This window comes from Neolamprologus brichardi, chromosome 9 (genome assembly GCF_056152115.1).
Source record: "Neolamprologus brichardi isolate AB-2024 chromosome 9, ASM5615211v1, whole genome shotgun sequence".
Lineage (NCBI taxonomy): Eukaryota > Metazoa > Chordata > Actinopteri > Cichliformes > Cichlidae > Neolamprologus > Neolamprologus brichardi.
The window spans coordinates 4,145,871-4,162,500 of NC_142112.1; the positions used below are offsets into that span (position 1 = coordinate 4,145,871).

A 16,630-nucleotide genomic window follows, 5' to 3' on the forward strand; every position below is an offset into this window, starting at 1 on the left:
TGATTGAATGGATTCTGACATGCACACATCGATTGGAAGATTATTCCAGAGTTTAGGTGCAGCAAACGCTCGGTGCCTCCAGTCTTTCGTCTGGGTTTGGTTGCAGTAAGATCAGTTGGTTAGAGGATCAGAGCGCTCTCTTGGGGCTATACACGTCGAGAAGGTCTGTTAGGTAACTGGTTATTTAAAAGGTATTTAAAATGTTAAAAGTATACAAAAGCCTAGAACTAGAACTGGGGTGATGTGCTCATGCCTTCTGGTGCCAGTTAACTGAAAAACGCTGGAGGAGACAGACTTGGAGGCCCATGTACAGAGAATTGCAATAAAGTAATGAAGGCTGTGAGTGTAATATACCAGGGAAGCATGTGCTGGAGCAGCTCTGAGCCTCAGAGGAGTCTCCTGGACAGGGCTGAACTCTGACGGCTCCTGCTGGAAGCACTGGAGACCTGAGGACACAGAGGACAATCACTCCTCACAATCTATTTAAAGTATGTGAGAAAAAAACACGTCCAAATTATACATATAAGCATTTACAACCAACAAACTGAACACTGGTGATATGTTTCACATCAGAAATATACCGTATGATCCAAGGAGTAGGCGGTTAGTGTTACACAGTGTCGAATCATGAGAGGAAGGACAGAGGACAGCATCGAGTCAGTTAAACTTGTGGGACATTGATGTGTCAGGTAAGTAGCAGAGGGGGTTGTTGTTTCAGCTGCTTTGGTGAGGTAATAATAATATAATAAACTTTATTTATAAAGCACGCTTAAAAACCAAGGGTGCTTAACAAGTAAGATAGAGAATAGGAGGAGGATGATAGAAATAGGACCAAAGCAGGTAGCTGTCACTGATACACAGGAAAGCAACAGGTAACAAGCAAACAAGAATTTAAATGAGCATAAAAGTGCATGATATAAAATCAGAAAAGAAGTATTAAGTAGAGGGAAAGGCCAGATTGAATAAGTGGGTTTTTAGTCGTGATTTGAGCAGTGCAATGGAATCAGATGCGCGGAGGTCGAGAGGAAGGTTATTCCACAGTCCCGGAGCAGCCGGAGCAAACGCACGGTCACCTCGAGACTTCAGCCGAGATCTGGGTCAGAGGTAGTTGAGTGGCAGATCTGAGTGCTCTAGCAGGAGTATGTGGTTTGAGAAGTTCACTAAGATAACTTGGCGCTAATTTATTAATAGTTTTGAATGTAAGGAGTCATATTTTAAATTGAATACAGTACTTTATGGGCAGCCAATGCAAGCTAGCTAGAACAGGAGTAATAGGGCAACATTTCCTGGTACCAGTCAAGAGGCGGCTGCTGCATTTTGGACTGTTTGCAGTCTAAGAAGAAGAGAAGAGGGACGACCGTCGTGCAAGGAGTTACAATAATCCAACCTGGAGGTCACAAAAGCGTGAATAAGCTTCTCCAGGTCCTCATGTTTAACATAAAGCCTAGCCTAAGAGATAAGGCGCAGTTGGTGGAAGCTAGCTCTCACTACCGCTGACACTTGCTTATCGAGTTTGAGCGAGCAGTACACCCAAGTTACTGACATAGTCACAGGAAGAGCTAGCAAAGGAACCCAGGGCAGCACAGAGTTGGGCACGAGGGACTTTACTGTTGAACACCACAATCTCAGTCTTCTTATCGTTCAGAACAAGAGAATTACTCAGGAACTATTCTTTGACCTCCCGCATGCATTCTTGAAAGTAGTGCAGGGATAATGAAACTAACAGCCCCTCCAAACAGGAGTGGTTTCCCTCCTCATCTTCTTTGACTGATTTTTCAGTGGTTTTGTGCTCAGAGAGGATCAGTGTCACTACTGGTGGCGTGAGGAAACCTTCATGAAGTTAGCCTGGAGGTTGACGTCCTTTAGTGCAGCGGTCCCCAGCCCCCGGGCCTCGGACCGGTACCGGTCCGTGAGTTGTTTGGTACCGGGCCGCGAGAGTTGAGGCTCAGGTGTGAAATGTATAGTTTTCAGGGTTTTAATCGGTTTTCAGCGTTATTTTGTTATCGTTTTTATCGTTAACTCGGTTTTCCTGGGTCTTTTCACGTGTGTTATGAATAAATTTTCTTTTTTTCGGTACCGGTACTAGTTTTATTTTGTTGTATTTATCCGCGACACCTTAAAGGCCGGCCCGTGAAAATACTGTCGGGCATAAACCGGTCTGTGGCGCAAAAAAGGTTGGAGACCGCTGTTTTAGTGGGCCCTGTGCTCACTGCCCAACACTTCGTAACCCGACATAGATCATCAGAATTGGCGCCCTGTGCTTTTCAGGTTCACCTTCTTCATTGTTTGCTGACTGTAACATCGTTCAGCGAGATCAGTTTGGTGGTGGGTAGTGAACAATATCCACAGAGGGACACACGGACGTCTACATGCTGACAAACGGCACTCTGACTGCCATTAAGTACCAGGATGCTGGGCTCCTCCTGGTGCTCAGCGATGCCCGTCCTCATGAGGCAAGAGTTTGCAGGCAGGTCCTGGGACAGACATATATTAAACTAAACAAGCTTACCTGTAACGTTGTTGTAGCCCCACACCACAGGTTACATCACAAGGTGACCATGACGACCAGGCTGACCAGTGACAGGTTGCAACACAGCCGGATCTGTCACATGTCACTTGCCCATCTCTGCACTTACTGTAAGAATAAGCAATTTGATCCAGAACACATGAAGTATTTTTAAACATGAGCTAAAAAGATTGATTATTAATCAGTTTGTTTGTTGTTGCATTTATAGGTGGCTGAAAATCAGCTGCGGCTAACTGTGTATTGATGTACACTGTCCCCGTTATAAATAAATAAAATAATCAGATGTGAGCAATTCTTCACAAACGATGCTGCTCATTATGATTCTCACTATTTTATTACAAACACAAACAAATCCATCATTCAACAGAAACCTGAATTTGGACTGATGTGTTTATTTTAGGGATGCACCGATACTGGTATCGGGTATCGGGGCCGATACTGTAAAATGTGTGTGTACTCATACTCGTAAAAGTTAACCGATACCATGAACCGATACTAACTTATTTCATTAATCAGAGGGTGTCTTGTCATTTCTGTTGTAGTTTTTTAGATTGGCCACTAGGGGGACATCCCACGCTAAACAGGCACAGGGTTAGGCGAGTGAGACTGGCAGCTCCAGATAAAAAAGAGAAACTGGAGGCTGCTGTAGCTAGGCTAAACAAAATGTCAGCAGTGTGGAACAGCCAACTTTAACTCAGGTTTTGGAAAAGCGATGAAAAATGTCAAGAGAAAATCCACGGGCAGTGTGTGTGTGGTAGAAGTATTGGTTTTTGTACTCTGTATTGGCAAGTACTCAGATCCAAGTATCGGTATCGTATCGGTTTGAAAAAATTGGTATCGTTGCATCCCTAGCTTATTTAGTATCATCTTTTGTTCCAGGCACAAAGAGCTGAGCGTGGGTCTCACCACGTGGTGCACTGGTCCCTGGAGACCACCTGTCCCGGATGCAGTGTTTGGCCCTCCCAGTGACAGACGCACTGGCTTGAATTGACACATCGTCCCTGTTGAAGGTACAGCCCGTAGGGACAACGACAGCCTGGAGAAAGACATCATTCATGCCTTCATCACTGTTTCAGCTACATTTGGATAAATCTTGTACAATAACACATATTTAATGTGCTCAAAGACCACTGAATTTTCTTTGTGCACTGTGCAAAGCCAACACTGGCCTCGAGTCAAATCTACTGTGCATCCTACCTGAAATGCACTCAGCAGTGCAGTTTCTGTCCAGGCTGAGATGTGAGCAAGTAGGAGGACAGGGATCGACTCTCCCGGCCTGACAGTCTTCCTCTGTTACCAACACCATGCCGCGGACACAACCTGTCGTTTAAATAACAGCACAGACGTTTCAAATGCTTTTATTGTTTCAAGCAGGTAATCAGAACGATCGGGTCATTTCAGGCTCGTTGCAGCTCAATCACCTGTCTGCGTGTCCGTGTCTTTGCTGCAGGGCTGGCTGTTGCAGCTCTGGCTCTGCCTGGTCATCCCCTCACAGCCCCGTCCACCGTTCTTAGGGGGCGGAGCCGAGCAGGTCCGGTTCCTCTGCCTGACTCCTCCTCCACAGCGGGCGTCGCATTCTGACCACTCTGTCCACTCTGACCAGTGACCGTTAACTAGAACAGGAGAAAGGCTGCCGTCGCATTAACTATTACTGGATAATAGGCAAACATCTCGTTATGGAGGTCGAAGGCAGACCTGGACACGCTTGAGGGAAGCAGGCTCGACTGTCAAATTGATCCCCGCTACAAGCTCCTCCGGGCAGAGCTTCCCTTAATATGTCCCTCTGCCGGAACAAGGAGCCAAGACCACATGATACACTGCAGGCGCTCCACGCTGTCCACGGGGACATGATACAGTCCACTGGAAGACAGGAGACCAGAGGGAGAATATTCACTGTTAGGTCACATCACCACTGTAAGGTGCACGTGTGGCCTACCACAGTCTTTTTCATCAGATCCATCTACGCAGTCCTTCTGCAGATCACACCTGCGGTCCAGGTGAACGCACTCCCCACTGTCACAGGAGAACTGCTTGGGAGAGCACGGGCTGGGCAGCGTGGGCCGCTGCGGCGTCACTGCCGGCCCGGCTGTGGTGCCTGACAGTCGATACAAATGAAAACATTTAGTGAACGTCTAAGAATCTGGATGCATGACTCCTCCAACTCTACATCCGTGGTGTTTGTAAAGTTACTCATGCGCACCACAGTGCTGCTCGTCCGAGCCGTCCAAACAGTGCCGTATCCCATCGCACACTTGCGCTGAGTCGACACAACCAAACGATCCGCACGCAAACTGGCCCTGCACGCAGATCGCTCTGGGTGAGCCGGTGTCACGCGGGCTGGTGGTGATCACTGGGGCTGTCAGTCAGTAGAGCACATGTTACAGTCTCTTGTAAAGAGACGTGGTGTTAGCATAAATGCTAACAGCGTAGCTTCCAACCTTTTGTGGATCGAAGACCGGGCGTGCCGGAGTCGAACCGCGTGCTGAGATGCAGCCCAGGATGACCTGTAGTGACCGCTGAGGTTAAATGTAGTTCAAGTTCACATTTATTTATATAGATATAAAAGTTTTGACCAAAGTACTGTACAATAAAATGGACAAAGCAGAAGACATAAGAGAAAAATTAGAAGAGAATAAAATCATAGTAACAAACTCAGGATGAAGCAAAAGCCAGAGAATAAAAATGGGTCTTTAGACGGATTTTAAAAGTATCCAGTGTTGGGGAGGATCTGATATGCAAACGCCCGGTCTCCTCTGTGTTTTAGTCTGGACCTTAGGACAACCAAAAGCATTTGGTCTGCAGACCTCAAGGATCTCGGGGGAGAATACGAGGTTAGGAGATCAGCAAGATATGTAGGGGCGAGTTCATGCAATGTCTTAAAAACAAGCGTTAAGATCTTTAAATCAATTCGAAAGCTGAATTTCAAAAGGATTTAACTCTCGATTCCTCTTCTCTCCTACATTACCTGCAGGATCTCATCCACTGCTGCATCATCGGTCACACAGCAGCACATGTAGACTCACACTCACCAGCAGTTGTGATCGTCTGTGATCGAGTAGGTCCTGTGACTCCTGATGTTGGCACTCCAGGAAGTCCGCCCTGAGACCGGGTGGTATGTAGGCCTGGGGCACCTGTTGTGTGGTCGGCATGGATACCTGGTCTCCCTGTAGAGCTGGTCTGGTTTTGCAGACCTGGAAAGCCTCTTGTTGGAGCTGTACCTAAAAAGGATGAAGAAAATAAAACCCACATGAGCTAAACTGACAACGAGAAAGTGAAAGTGAGCGTGGGTGCAGGAAGGGCCTTCAGAGTTTTTTGTTTACTGCTGATGTTTGAAAGCTAGAGAGAAAATCAAAGCTGTCCGTACCACAGCCGATCTCATCAGAATGATCCTTGCAGTCTGGTCGACCATCACAGAGCAAAGACACAGAGATGCACTCGTCACTGTGCTGGCAGAAAAACTGACCAGGCTCACAGCGCTGCACTGTCACTTTCCCACCACCAGAGGGAGATGTTGTCACACTGCTGGGGGTCACCAGCTCATCTGCAAAAGCAGAAGAGGAGAAACAGTATAACCTGGTAAGAGAAGGTTGTACAGCCAACATTAGGAATAATGATCATAATTTGGTTTATGTCCTGACCTCCTCGGCAGCCGAGGATCTCCACGCGCAGGTAAAACGTGTGCCTGTACTCTGCAGGCATGATGCGCACGTAGCGAGCTCTGACCAGCCGACCGAGCCAGCGGGTCACAGGGGTCCTGCCCACCATCCGTGCCTCAAACACCTGCACAGCAACAGAGAAGACACCATAGAGGATAACATCAGTTACACCCATGACAACATCTAAAAATATGTAATCATGTTTTACAGTGTTGAAATTATAATTAACGGTACTGTTTAAATGTGTTAGGTATACCTTAGCGGGGCCATCGGGCTTCCCATTCTCAGTAAAGTCTGTGAAAAGGCTGCTGTGCAGGGCAAACGCCAGGCGGTATTTGGTAAGGTAACCCCACATTCGCTCAGTGCCCTGTGTCACCACGCCTGACACCCACATAGGCTCCGAGAAATCCACCTGAAAATACGGCTGAGGGTCTGTAGGTAACGGGCTCCAACCGGGCTCCATCACCTGGCTGTGAGCACAAAAGATGATATGACACGGAGATGACCTCTCTTTTGTCGTCTCCCCTTCAAGCGTTAACAAGAACTTGAAAGTTTACTTAAGACCCAATGTGCTAACACTGAAAGTTTGATCTGTTTTAGGCTTGACAAGCGTCTCACATGTTTGGGACGATATTCAGCCGCCCGGCATCGGCAGGGTTGTTCTCCTGATGGGAGGACGAGGTGAGCTGACCGTAATGGATCCTCCCGTCCTCCAGTCCGAGCGGAGAGGAGCAGATACCTGTGATTGTGATAAAACCACGACAGACCCAGTGATGTTTGCACGCTTTGCAGCATCTTTATTAACGGTTGCTGTACACTTAAACACCTCGGCTGCAGCTCACAGCAACAACAACCAATGACAACAGCCTTTTACAGTGCCGAGGCGTGATTGCAGATGCTGTGTAGGTGCGTCCATCTCACCTGCAGCAGCATCGCAGACCCCGCCTCGCCACAGTGATATATGACGATCCTTACATTCATTCAACCTTCATAAGAAATGCAGAAAAACAATCACACAGCTGAAAACAAACCTCACCGTGATATCCCGGGCCACCGTCCTGCAGAGACAAGATCAGAGCATAAAGCACTGTTTGCTGTTCATGCTGTACGTATATTAACATCTCAAATCCAAATGCAAATAATGGGACTTAAATGAATGCACTGGCTTACAGCAGGATGTGTGACAGCAGCCATAGATGGAGTCCTGAGCGGGGCAGGCGTGGGTGTGTACGGCCTGCACAGTAGTGATCGTAGTGAAGAGGAATTAAAAACAACTGTAATGCTTAAACGTTAAACAAAAAAGATCCGCGTCCTCATGTCTTACTGGGCGGTAATGTTGTCATGAGGGTGGCATCCACTTTCATCCTCTCCTCTGGGACAGTGGGGATTTCCATCACAACGCTTCCATGCCTCGATGCAGCCCCCTGGTGGGGGGCAGGAGAACTGACCAGCAGGGCAGCTACGTGGACTGGTGGCTGTAGTGGAAGGTTGCGTACCTGCACACGGTGAGTAGTTGTGCTCAGTAAGAATGTTTATTATAAAATATAAAAGCGCAAACTGTGAGCTCTGGTGTGGACAGCTCACCACAGTGGGTCTCGTCCGAACTGTCCCCGCAATCATTGACGCCGTCGCAGACTACACCCAGAGGACCTGCTGGCACGCAGCGACCGTTCTCACATTGGAACTCTTTCTCTCTGCAGCCACCTGCTGGGGAGACTGGTGAGGGAGGACTGGGTGATGTTAACCAGTGAGAACCTGGTGATGAAAGTAAAGCCTGCATTTTAGAATCACACACACACACAAAAAAACCAGTATGTAAGACCAGCATCCTTTCCACCAACCATCGCCACAGCCCATGATCTCAAGGCGAAGATAGATGCCATTCTGGAAGTCGTGGGGCAAGAGGCGGACAAACTGAGCCGACACGATCCTGTCCAGTCTGCTCTCCGTCACCCCTCGATCATCGTGATTACCGAGAAAAACCTGGGAGGAGAACAAACACTAAGAAAAATAATAAAGCCTTTAAAGTAAAGCGCTTTGGTTTGCAGCTGCACCTTGGCTCTGGGTGGGGCATCAGTGACCAGCTCCTTGTGAGTGTACCACTGGTTTCCATCCCGGCTGAACTGGAGGAAGAAGCTGGACACAAATGTGCCAAACACACCTCCACCCTGGGTCAACACACCTGTAGGATAGCAGCGACGAAACTAAGTGCACAAAACACTGAAGCAGCAAGTACTGCATTTAACTGTGCGCCTGTTTACCAGTGATGTTGTATGGCGTTAGCAGGTCTATCTGTATGTAGGGACTCTGTGTGTTGCCGGTGTAGCTGTCAGGCCTCCGCTGTGGTAGGTCCTTATACTCCTCTGGCTCTGGACTCCAGCCCTGCAGGAAGAATTTTAAGATTGTTATCAGTGAATACTCAACACGAAGCAGAACCGAGGCATAATGGACTCATTTTACAGGCATTCGTTCATATAATATCACTAAATAGCATCATTTGTCATTTATGAGACATTTAAGGAAATAAGAGGATGATGGTTGACATGCTCAGGAGTACCTGGAGGTCACTGTGAGGGTCCCACGCATGCAGACGAGCTGCATCAGGGGGGTGACCGGCCTGCTGTGAAGAGGCACTGAAACTTGAGGCAGGAAGAGACTGGACACCCAGGGGAGACCAGCATTCCTCTAAACAAGAACAAGGATAAACAAAGTTTGCATGATTTAAAACAGCTGCACCTCAGATTATAAAGACTTTTTTTAATGCTCCCACTTCACCGACCTGTTCGTGAGATTGTTCAGGTATAACATTGTAAGCTTATAGTTTCCATTAAAGTTTATGGGTTACAACTGTGTAGCAATATATTTCAATACAGTTAAGCCAATGACATGAGTGATAGCAGCAGTGATCATGCAGAAGCAGATACCTGTTTCTGGTGTGATTCAACAAAGCGCTTAGTTTTCCTATAATAACACCTGTGCTGTGGGGGTTAAATGCTATTTAAGTACTGTCAGGGTTAGAGGCAGGGTTAGAGGCAGGGTTAGGGTGGGTTAGAGGCAGGGTTAGAGGCAGGCGATGGCTGCTAGAGCAGTGCCATACTGCAGATTTGGTATGGATGCAACACAGAAAAACAGCGATACCAATAATGATACCAATACTTTTAACTTATAAGGCATCTTATGTAGGGAAGTGCTCCAGTTTTGTTGACTGAGGCTCGTTACAAAGGCTTGCTAACCAGTGTAGCTTTAGCTGATATCTTAGCATCACCTCCTAATTACTTCTGGCTCCAAAGGAGTAACATGGGAAAAATCTGTCGGCTTAAATGTTGTTTTTATTTCAGGTCACACATACTGCTGGTACTGAGTTTGCAAAAGCGAACATGTTTGTCTTCTAAGAGGTGTAAATGTCTCATGGGTGCCCTCAGCTGAGCCTCTGGGTGCACTGCAGACCATTTCTGAACAACATTAATAAAAGTAAACTGGCTCTCCTGGATCGTCTCAGGATCAACCTTTAAATATCTACCAACAGGTAGAGGGAGGCACCTACCTCCAGGAGGAAGAGGGTATGTGGGAATCAGGGGTGTAGTGACCTGTGCTGGCTTGGAGGTCACAGTGACAGGACCAATCGTTGTAAGTATTGTGTCATTTTCACCTAGCAGGTGTAGAATACAAACATTGGTAAGAGAATATTCATTAACACTACCATAAACAAGAGACAGTCGTCTAAGTAATGCAATTTTATTGTTGGCCAAATGTTCACTTACAGGTCCATTCAGCAGATGATGTTTCTACAAGGGTCCCAACTTCCTCTTAATGTAATTTTTTTAAGTTATGCATGGCCATTATGTGTTACCAGTCCAATTATAGCACTTACCCAGAATGCAACACTATAAACTAACAAATTGGTTGATTCTGCACAGAGCACTCGTTCACTTTTTAACTCCGTTTAATATAAATTAAAAAATAAAATCTGTGGGATGATTTTCTGACTCATAAACTGCTGCACCATCGATGGTCTTTGTCACGTTTCTTAAACAGATCTTTAAAAATGTCGATTGTGTCAGGAGCAGTGTTGGTCAAGTTACTTGAAAATAGTAATCAGTAACTAATTACTGATTACTTCCCCCAAAAAATAATCCAGTTACTTTACTGATTACTTATGTTCAAAAGTAATTAATTACTTAGTTACTTAGTTACTTTTTAAAAACACGATTTACAACCTGAATAGGTGATAAAGCGATAGATCTTTCAGCCCAATTCTACTTTTTCTGCATAATCCATCATACAAAATGTAATCAGATGGAAAAGTCTCTTTTTAAAACTTGTTTTATTAGTTTTAATCTTTTAACTTTATGCATCAAGCAAACATTTAATTATCTGCAACATTCTCTGACTGGAAGAAATTAGTTTAACATTTAAACCTATTTTCTGCACATTCCAGCACATAAAATAAAATAATTTTTGTGTTTACACTCAGTCTTTCAGATAGATGCAAGTAAAACACAGCAGAAAATAAATAAAGTCAAAGACTAGCGGTCCTGTTGCTCTATTTTCACCTGTAAAGCAGGAGTGGGGTAGGCGGAGGTTTACCCTGGTGCAGGTGTGCCGCAACGGACACTAATGTTTTTGTCACCTTTATGGAATCAAACTCAAAGTAAGGTCAGTACTTCCACGCTTTAAACGCTGCACGCTCATACTCTCTCTGCACTCGATATATGATCCATTGTTGATCTGCACACAGCTGTTGTCACGAACGTCGCACTCGCTTACGTCACTGTCATGAGACATTCTCGCAAAAAATCACGGTTTTAGTAACGCAGTAACGCAGCGTTCCTACGGGAAAGTAACAGTAATCTAATTACCGTTTTTGCAATAGTAATCCCTTACTTTACTCGTTACTTGAAAAAAGTAATCGGATAACAGTAACGCATTACAAGTAACGCGTTACTCTATCTGTCTGTCGTTACAAGTAACGCGTTACTGCCCATCTCTGGTGAGGAATGAAGTTTTTTTTAATAAAAAGAAATAAAAATAATGCTCTCCCTCCAAACACCACAACTGAGATTACGGCATGTAACATTTATCATTATTAGTCCCTACGTCATCTGACATTTGGATGCTACATTAGTGAGTGTGGAGGGCAGTTCCTCGTGTTTAAGTTCAACCACCATTAAAGTGGAAAGAACTTAATCAGCGTAAACAGGAGAACAACTGTTCAGATTTTACCTCGGCAGTAGCAACACCTGTCTCCCTCTCCAGGCACCAGACTTTGGCCCTGCACAAACAAAAAGCATTCACCTCAGTCACACGTGTGCTCGAGTTGCCACGACACACGGCTACGTGGAGGCAAGAAAAGGTTGCAGAGGCAGGAGATGACTACAAGTGTTTCCATGGAATAAGATACAAACACACATTTACACACAGTCACATACACAAATGTGTCCATTATAGTTCCACAAAACATGGACACAAACTTACGAAGAACATTGGTTACACTAATCAGTAAAGTCTGTAGACGACACTAAAGTGGCGACAGGTGAACAACATTTAAAACATAACAATAAGACTAATGTGGAAATATTTTTAGTAGCTTTTGCCAACAAAAATGAACAAAAGCCACACACATCCTCTCACCTGAGGGCAGCCAGTGGCGGCGTACGGACAGTAGGGGGAGCACTGCACTGTGAGGTTGGAAAGACAGCGGCATAGCTGACACTGGTCTGACCGCCATCTGTCGCCCACTGTGTGGGACTGACCGTGATACTCACACTCCTCACAGGGGGCTGTCTGACACCTGCACACACACACACACACACACACACGCCGACAGTGGGATTGTAATACAGACACAAAGACGAACAGACTTTTTCTATTAAAGAAACCCAGCAGAGATGTTGGTGGATGGACATCATGATTCGATCATGTTTTTAACCACAAAGCCAGAGCTGATACTTCCTCACAGCAGGGGAGAAATGCTTGGCACGCGGTTGGATTCCCATATATAGGTAGACATTTCCATTCTTGGATCATCACAATATCTTAGCTGCTACTTTTCTAACGATCACGACCTGCACCTGTTCCAATGTGCCAGCACATTACAGAGTAACTGACGTTACACATTATTCCCACATTAATCATCTTTTCTTACTTGGTGGATTGCTGCACTCTGCCGACACCAGACAGAAAAGCAAACACTGGACTTTCATCCTCGACGCCCATTTTTTGAACTTTGAAAAGGTTACATGCTGATTGGTGGATGACCTCATGAGCTACACACGCAGTCTAGTAAACTAAATACATTTTATTTTAAGTGCATGACTATTTTTTGGACATTAAGGGTTAAACCTCTTCATCAAAATATTTATAATGCTTGATAACACATCTGCTGAGCTCACGTTGGAGAATGATAAATTCTCACAGAGGCGCACGTCAGACGATTGCAATCCCATGGAGAGTGACCATGTTTGGAAAAGGTCAGAGTGCTGAAAGCCTTGAAAAAGTACACAGTTTCTAACCAATGAAAGCAGGAGGAGACTTACCGGCGAGCCTTCCTGTAAATTCCTCTGCATGTCCTACCATCTCCATGTTTGGGGGGGTTGTTTGGGCTGCGGAAGGACCACTGAACGCTCTGCACACCACACGGCCCCAAGCACTCTCCCCACTCAGACCATGATGACCATCCACAGTGGACTAAACAGTGACAAAACAGATTCCTCAGACTTCACAGCAGTCTGTGTGTGTACGCGTCAGCTGTGGATTTGACTACAGCGACTCACTGGAGCAGTCAGGGTTGGGCTGACACCTCTGCAGCCTTCCTCTCTCGCACACACAAACCTCACAGTCCACTTTGATCTGCTGGCCCGGCCAGTAGCGCACACCCGCCACCTCACACACACACTCCTCTGGTGACACACACTGCTGTGTGTGGCTCATCACCTGCCCCTCTGCACACCAGCATCCTAAAAGTATTGATACGTTAGAGAGAAAAAGCTTGTGACTGGAATCTGGTGAAGAAGCCACATTTTATTTATCACACAGGACGTTCCACACGTGTCCTGGGATGCACCGACCTGAGAAGCAGCGTGCGCCGGGATCACAGGTGGACTCACTGCTGATGTGGGCACAGGACAGTGGGCAGGGAGCACAGCTGTGTCTAACCAAGCCTGTGGGACAGCTGGTGTTGTCACAGCCATCATTCAGACATGGTTCTACAGTGAGGCACAGATACAGAGCAGGAAGTCCTACTGTAAGAAAAGCTGTTTAACTAAATGAAAAATGTTATCTGTTTCTTTATGCAGGTGAAAGTAATGAGGGTAAACACCCTGGTATCAAAATAAGGAAAGACAAAAATGAATACAGGAAATCTCTTCATTTTAGAACTGGACGTGGTACCGTTTTTCTTTCTTTCTTTCTTTTTTTTTTACCAATTTATCTTCCCCTTATTGTCCTTAGCTTTCCCTCATTTACTACCAGTTCATGGCATTTAAGTATTTATAAGTCTGAGCTGACCATGAGTCTTATTGTGAAAGTCTGGATTCTGATTACTTCCTTTCTGGTTTAAATAGCCCAGATTTGGATATAAGGCAAGGCAAGTTTATTTGTATAGCACAATTCAACAGCAAGGTGATTCAAAGTGCTTTACAGAGACATTAGAAACAAAAACAAATAAAAAGCATGATTTAAAATTGATTAAAACAAGCAAACAAACTAACTAATTAACAAACAAACAAACAAACAAAACAGTATATAAAGCAACCACCATCATCAGCAATAAAAACAACTTCCATCAACACTCGAGAAGATCCACATTTTTTATACTCGGAATATTTATTCATATTTATATACAGGATTTTTGGAGTTCCAAAAATATTCTCTCTCTGAGAGCACAAGCCATCTCTGGGCAGTAATTACTTTTATAATAAGTAATAAAACAATCGTAAACAAAATACTTGACCTTTGCTCAATAAAACATTCATCTTTACAAACTGCTTACTGGTCTCCATGGACAGATTCGATGGTCCTGGGAGCTGGGAACAGTCCTGTCCTCCATAGAGAGGAGGTGTGCATGCTCTGTTTCTGACCTGAACTCCACCACAACCACTGGAACAGTTTGACCAGCTCCCCCACGGCAGCCATCGACCATCAACTGTAGAGAAGATGGTAATGGTAAATGGACTGGTTCTTATATAGCGCTTTTCTACTCTATCTGAGCACCCAAAGAACTTTATACAACTAATTTATTCACCCAATCACACAAGCATGTTTTCTAAGTTGTTAAGTGCTTACTATCTAACATTCATACACAATCACACTCTGATGGATGCATCGGAGAGCATCTTGCCCAAGGATATTTGACGTGTGTGTTACAGTTTCTGTGTATGTCCTTACCAGGACAGGTGGTATTGAAACACTCCTGCCTCTGGATGTCCTGACCCCGGCAGTGGTGCAGCGGGTCCCCTGGAGGGCATGATCTCTCCCGGCTCATGAAGCCCGTCCCACAGGTGGTGCTGCAAGGACTCCAAGGGCCCCAGGAGCTCCAGGTTTTACAGCCCTGCTCGTCTGTGGGGTCTCCGAGCGACCCTAATGAGGAGTCTGGGCAGTCTGGAACACCATTACACACCTAAAAACAGAGCAGGCTCACTGAACATGAAACTTTTCGTTTTCTTTCTTCCTTCCTTGAAAACATAACTGACTTAGTTTTAGTATAATTAACGGAGAAAAACAGATGCAGTGTACTTTCATATGTGGGCCTGCAAATAACCTCAGATTCCAAGATTGAATGATGCAGTCATGCAATAGAAAATAAAGTAGAACCTCAGTAGTAACGCAACTGAAACTTCTCCCAACTTTCTGGTGTAAAACAAGGACTTCTATCCCTTCGTTGCCTGTTCAGCCACACATCGTTAAGTAAACTCATTACATGTTGTAGGCAACATGACACTTCAAGTGAGTGAAAAACCTACTAAATATTATGTAGATAAGATAAACGACTATGAGTAAACAAACACTTGTATATTCTCCCTCAGAGGAAGTAAAATACTTTCATGACAAGCATCTGGCTTCTGTGAAGAAGTGAGCATGGGAGGGCTGAAGATGGGCGCTAACTTGCGCTATCCAAGTGTGTTTACTGATGCTGTGAAGTGTTGCCCTGGGACTCTCCCTGACTTCACGCCACATGGTTTATATCACTGTGTTATCAACAACCCCTCAAATTATACTAGATGAGATCTGAAGGCCTACAAAAGTTTGAATGCTTGTGTTCTATGTCAAGATTGCTTACAAACTTAGTAGGTACTTGAACCACGGACACTAGTCGCTGCTACGGTATTTACCTGATCTTTATTACACTTTGACATTGATACGTCTCTGTGTATTACCCTTTACATTGTCGACGAGCCAAAGTAGCTCATTTGTGATTGATGAGCAATGGTAATCTGTAATTTTCTTCTGGGCCCAGGACATGTTGCTGTTTTTGCCTGTTAGCTGCTATTAGCTGCTGTTAGCTCCTGTTAGCTGCTGTTAGCTCCTGTTTTTGCCTGTTAGCTGCTATTAGCTGCTGTTAGCTGCTGTTAGCTGCTATTAGCTGCTATTAGCTGCTGTTTTTGCCTGTTAGCTGCTGTTAGCTGCTGTTAGCTGCTGTTAGCTGCTATTCTCCGCTGTTACCAAAACTTAATTTTAAGTGAATCTTCGAAGTGGGCAATTCTTAGCAAGTAAACCCATATGTGATGTGAGAATGCAGTAAAACTCATATTAAAATTTCAGATGTACTTAAAAACTACAGACTTTTAGGACACTATAGTCTAATATTAGCTAGCATAGCATTAGCTTATAATGTAGGAATTCTTAGGCTTGAGGTAAAGAGGAATAGGATGAAATGGAGATGAAGGGAAGAGTGTTGTGGTGGAAGAGGCAGATAAAGAGATGAGACAGAAAAAACTAGAAAGAGCTAATTAAAATATAAATGTAAAAATGTGTATTTGAAACAGATGCTGGTCATTTAAAAAATGCAAATAACTTATACTGCTGTATCAGATTTTTGTCTTCTTTCCAAACCAGCAGGAAAGCAACAAAAGATTATCTTCATGTACTTGATCATTTCTGCAAAATATAGATGCCGTGTTGGCATTGGCGGAGTTTAGCTTACCATGTTAAAAGGCACACAGGTTCCATCCATACAGGTGAACTCAGAGCAGGTGACAGTGGTGTTGCTGCCAGGAAGTGCTGGTGAGACAGTTTTATCTAAACAGAACAAGATGTCAAATATATTAATGATCATACAAGAGAACAGGGGAGTTAATACAATCAAACTTGTGTCCTTTTTAGTCCTGATGGCATCTTTTAATGAAAGCCTGGCCGTGACTGTATCATAGCATCATCATGGTCACTCCTTTTCTCACTCTAGGCTTACCTGCCTTCTCTTTATCTAATGAGAACTTACCACACACCAACT

General features: G+C 44.8%; 1 protein-coding gene across 1 annotated transcript in view; it reads right to left on the reverse strand.

Annotated features, from left to right (window-relative positions):
* sspo (SCO-spondin) overlaps window positions 1-16,630 on the reverse strand; it is a 112,301-nt gene that overhangs the window by 65,494 nt on the left and 30,177 nt on the right. Inside the window, exons 33-62 of the mRNA XM_087845737.1 lie at window positions 16,619-16,630; window positions 16,325-16,419; window positions 14,569-14,800; window positions 14,174-14,326; window positions 13,251-13,388; window positions 12,957-13,139; window positions 12,720-12,870; window positions 11,815-11,974; window positions 11,407-11,455; window positions 9,728-9,832; window positions 8,741-8,868; window positions 8,445-8,565; window positions 8,238-8,365; window positions 8,025-8,166; window positions 7,768-7,890; window positions 7,508-7,679; window positions 7,332-7,417; window positions 6,802-6,922; window positions 6,440-6,653; window positions 6,166-6,307; window positions 5,892-6,068; window positions 5,557-5,745; window positions 4,464-4,622; window positions 4,223-4,387; window positions 3,949-4,140; window positions 3,725-3,847; window positions 3,434-3,563; window positions 2,510-2,635; window positions 355-446; window positions 68-76 (exon numbers count right to left, since the gene is read on the reverse strand). The exon at window positions 16,619-16,630 is cut by the window's right edge and continues 111 nt beyond it. Coding sequence (XP_087701863.1) covers window positions 68-76; window positions 355-446; window positions 2,510-2,635; window positions 3,434-3,563; window positions 3,725-3,847; window positions 3,949-4,140; window positions 4,223-4,387; window positions 4,464-4,622; window positions 5,557-5,745; window positions 5,892-6,068; window positions 6,166-6,307; window positions 6,440-6,653; window positions 6,802-6,922; window positions 7,332-7,417; window positions 7,508-7,679; window positions 7,768-7,890; window positions 8,025-8,166; window positions 8,238-8,365; window positions 8,445-8,565; window positions 8,741-8,868; window positions 9,728-9,832; window positions 11,407-11,455; window positions 11,815-11,974; window positions 12,720-12,870; window positions 12,957-13,139; window positions 13,251-13,388; window positions 14,174-14,326; window positions 14,569-14,800; window positions 16,325-16,419; window positions 16,619-16,630 — 4,017 coding nt within the window. The remainder of the gene's footprint in view (window positions 1-67; window positions 77-354; window positions 447-2,509; window positions 2,636-3,433; window positions 3,564-3,724; window positions 3,848-3,948; window positions 4,141-4,222; window positions 4,388-4,463; window positions 4,623-5,556; window positions 5,746-5,891; window positions 6,069-6,165; window positions 6,308-6,439; window positions 6,654-6,801; window positions 6,923-7,331; window positions 7,418-7,507; window positions 7,680-7,767; window positions 7,891-8,024; window positions 8,167-8,237; window positions 8,366-8,444; window positions 8,566-8,740; window positions 8,869-9,727; window positions 9,833-11,406; window positions 11,456-11,814; window positions 11,975-12,719; window positions 12,871-12,956; window positions 13,140-13,250; window positions 13,389-14,173; window positions 14,327-14,568; window positions 14,801-16,324; window positions 16,420-16,618) is intronic.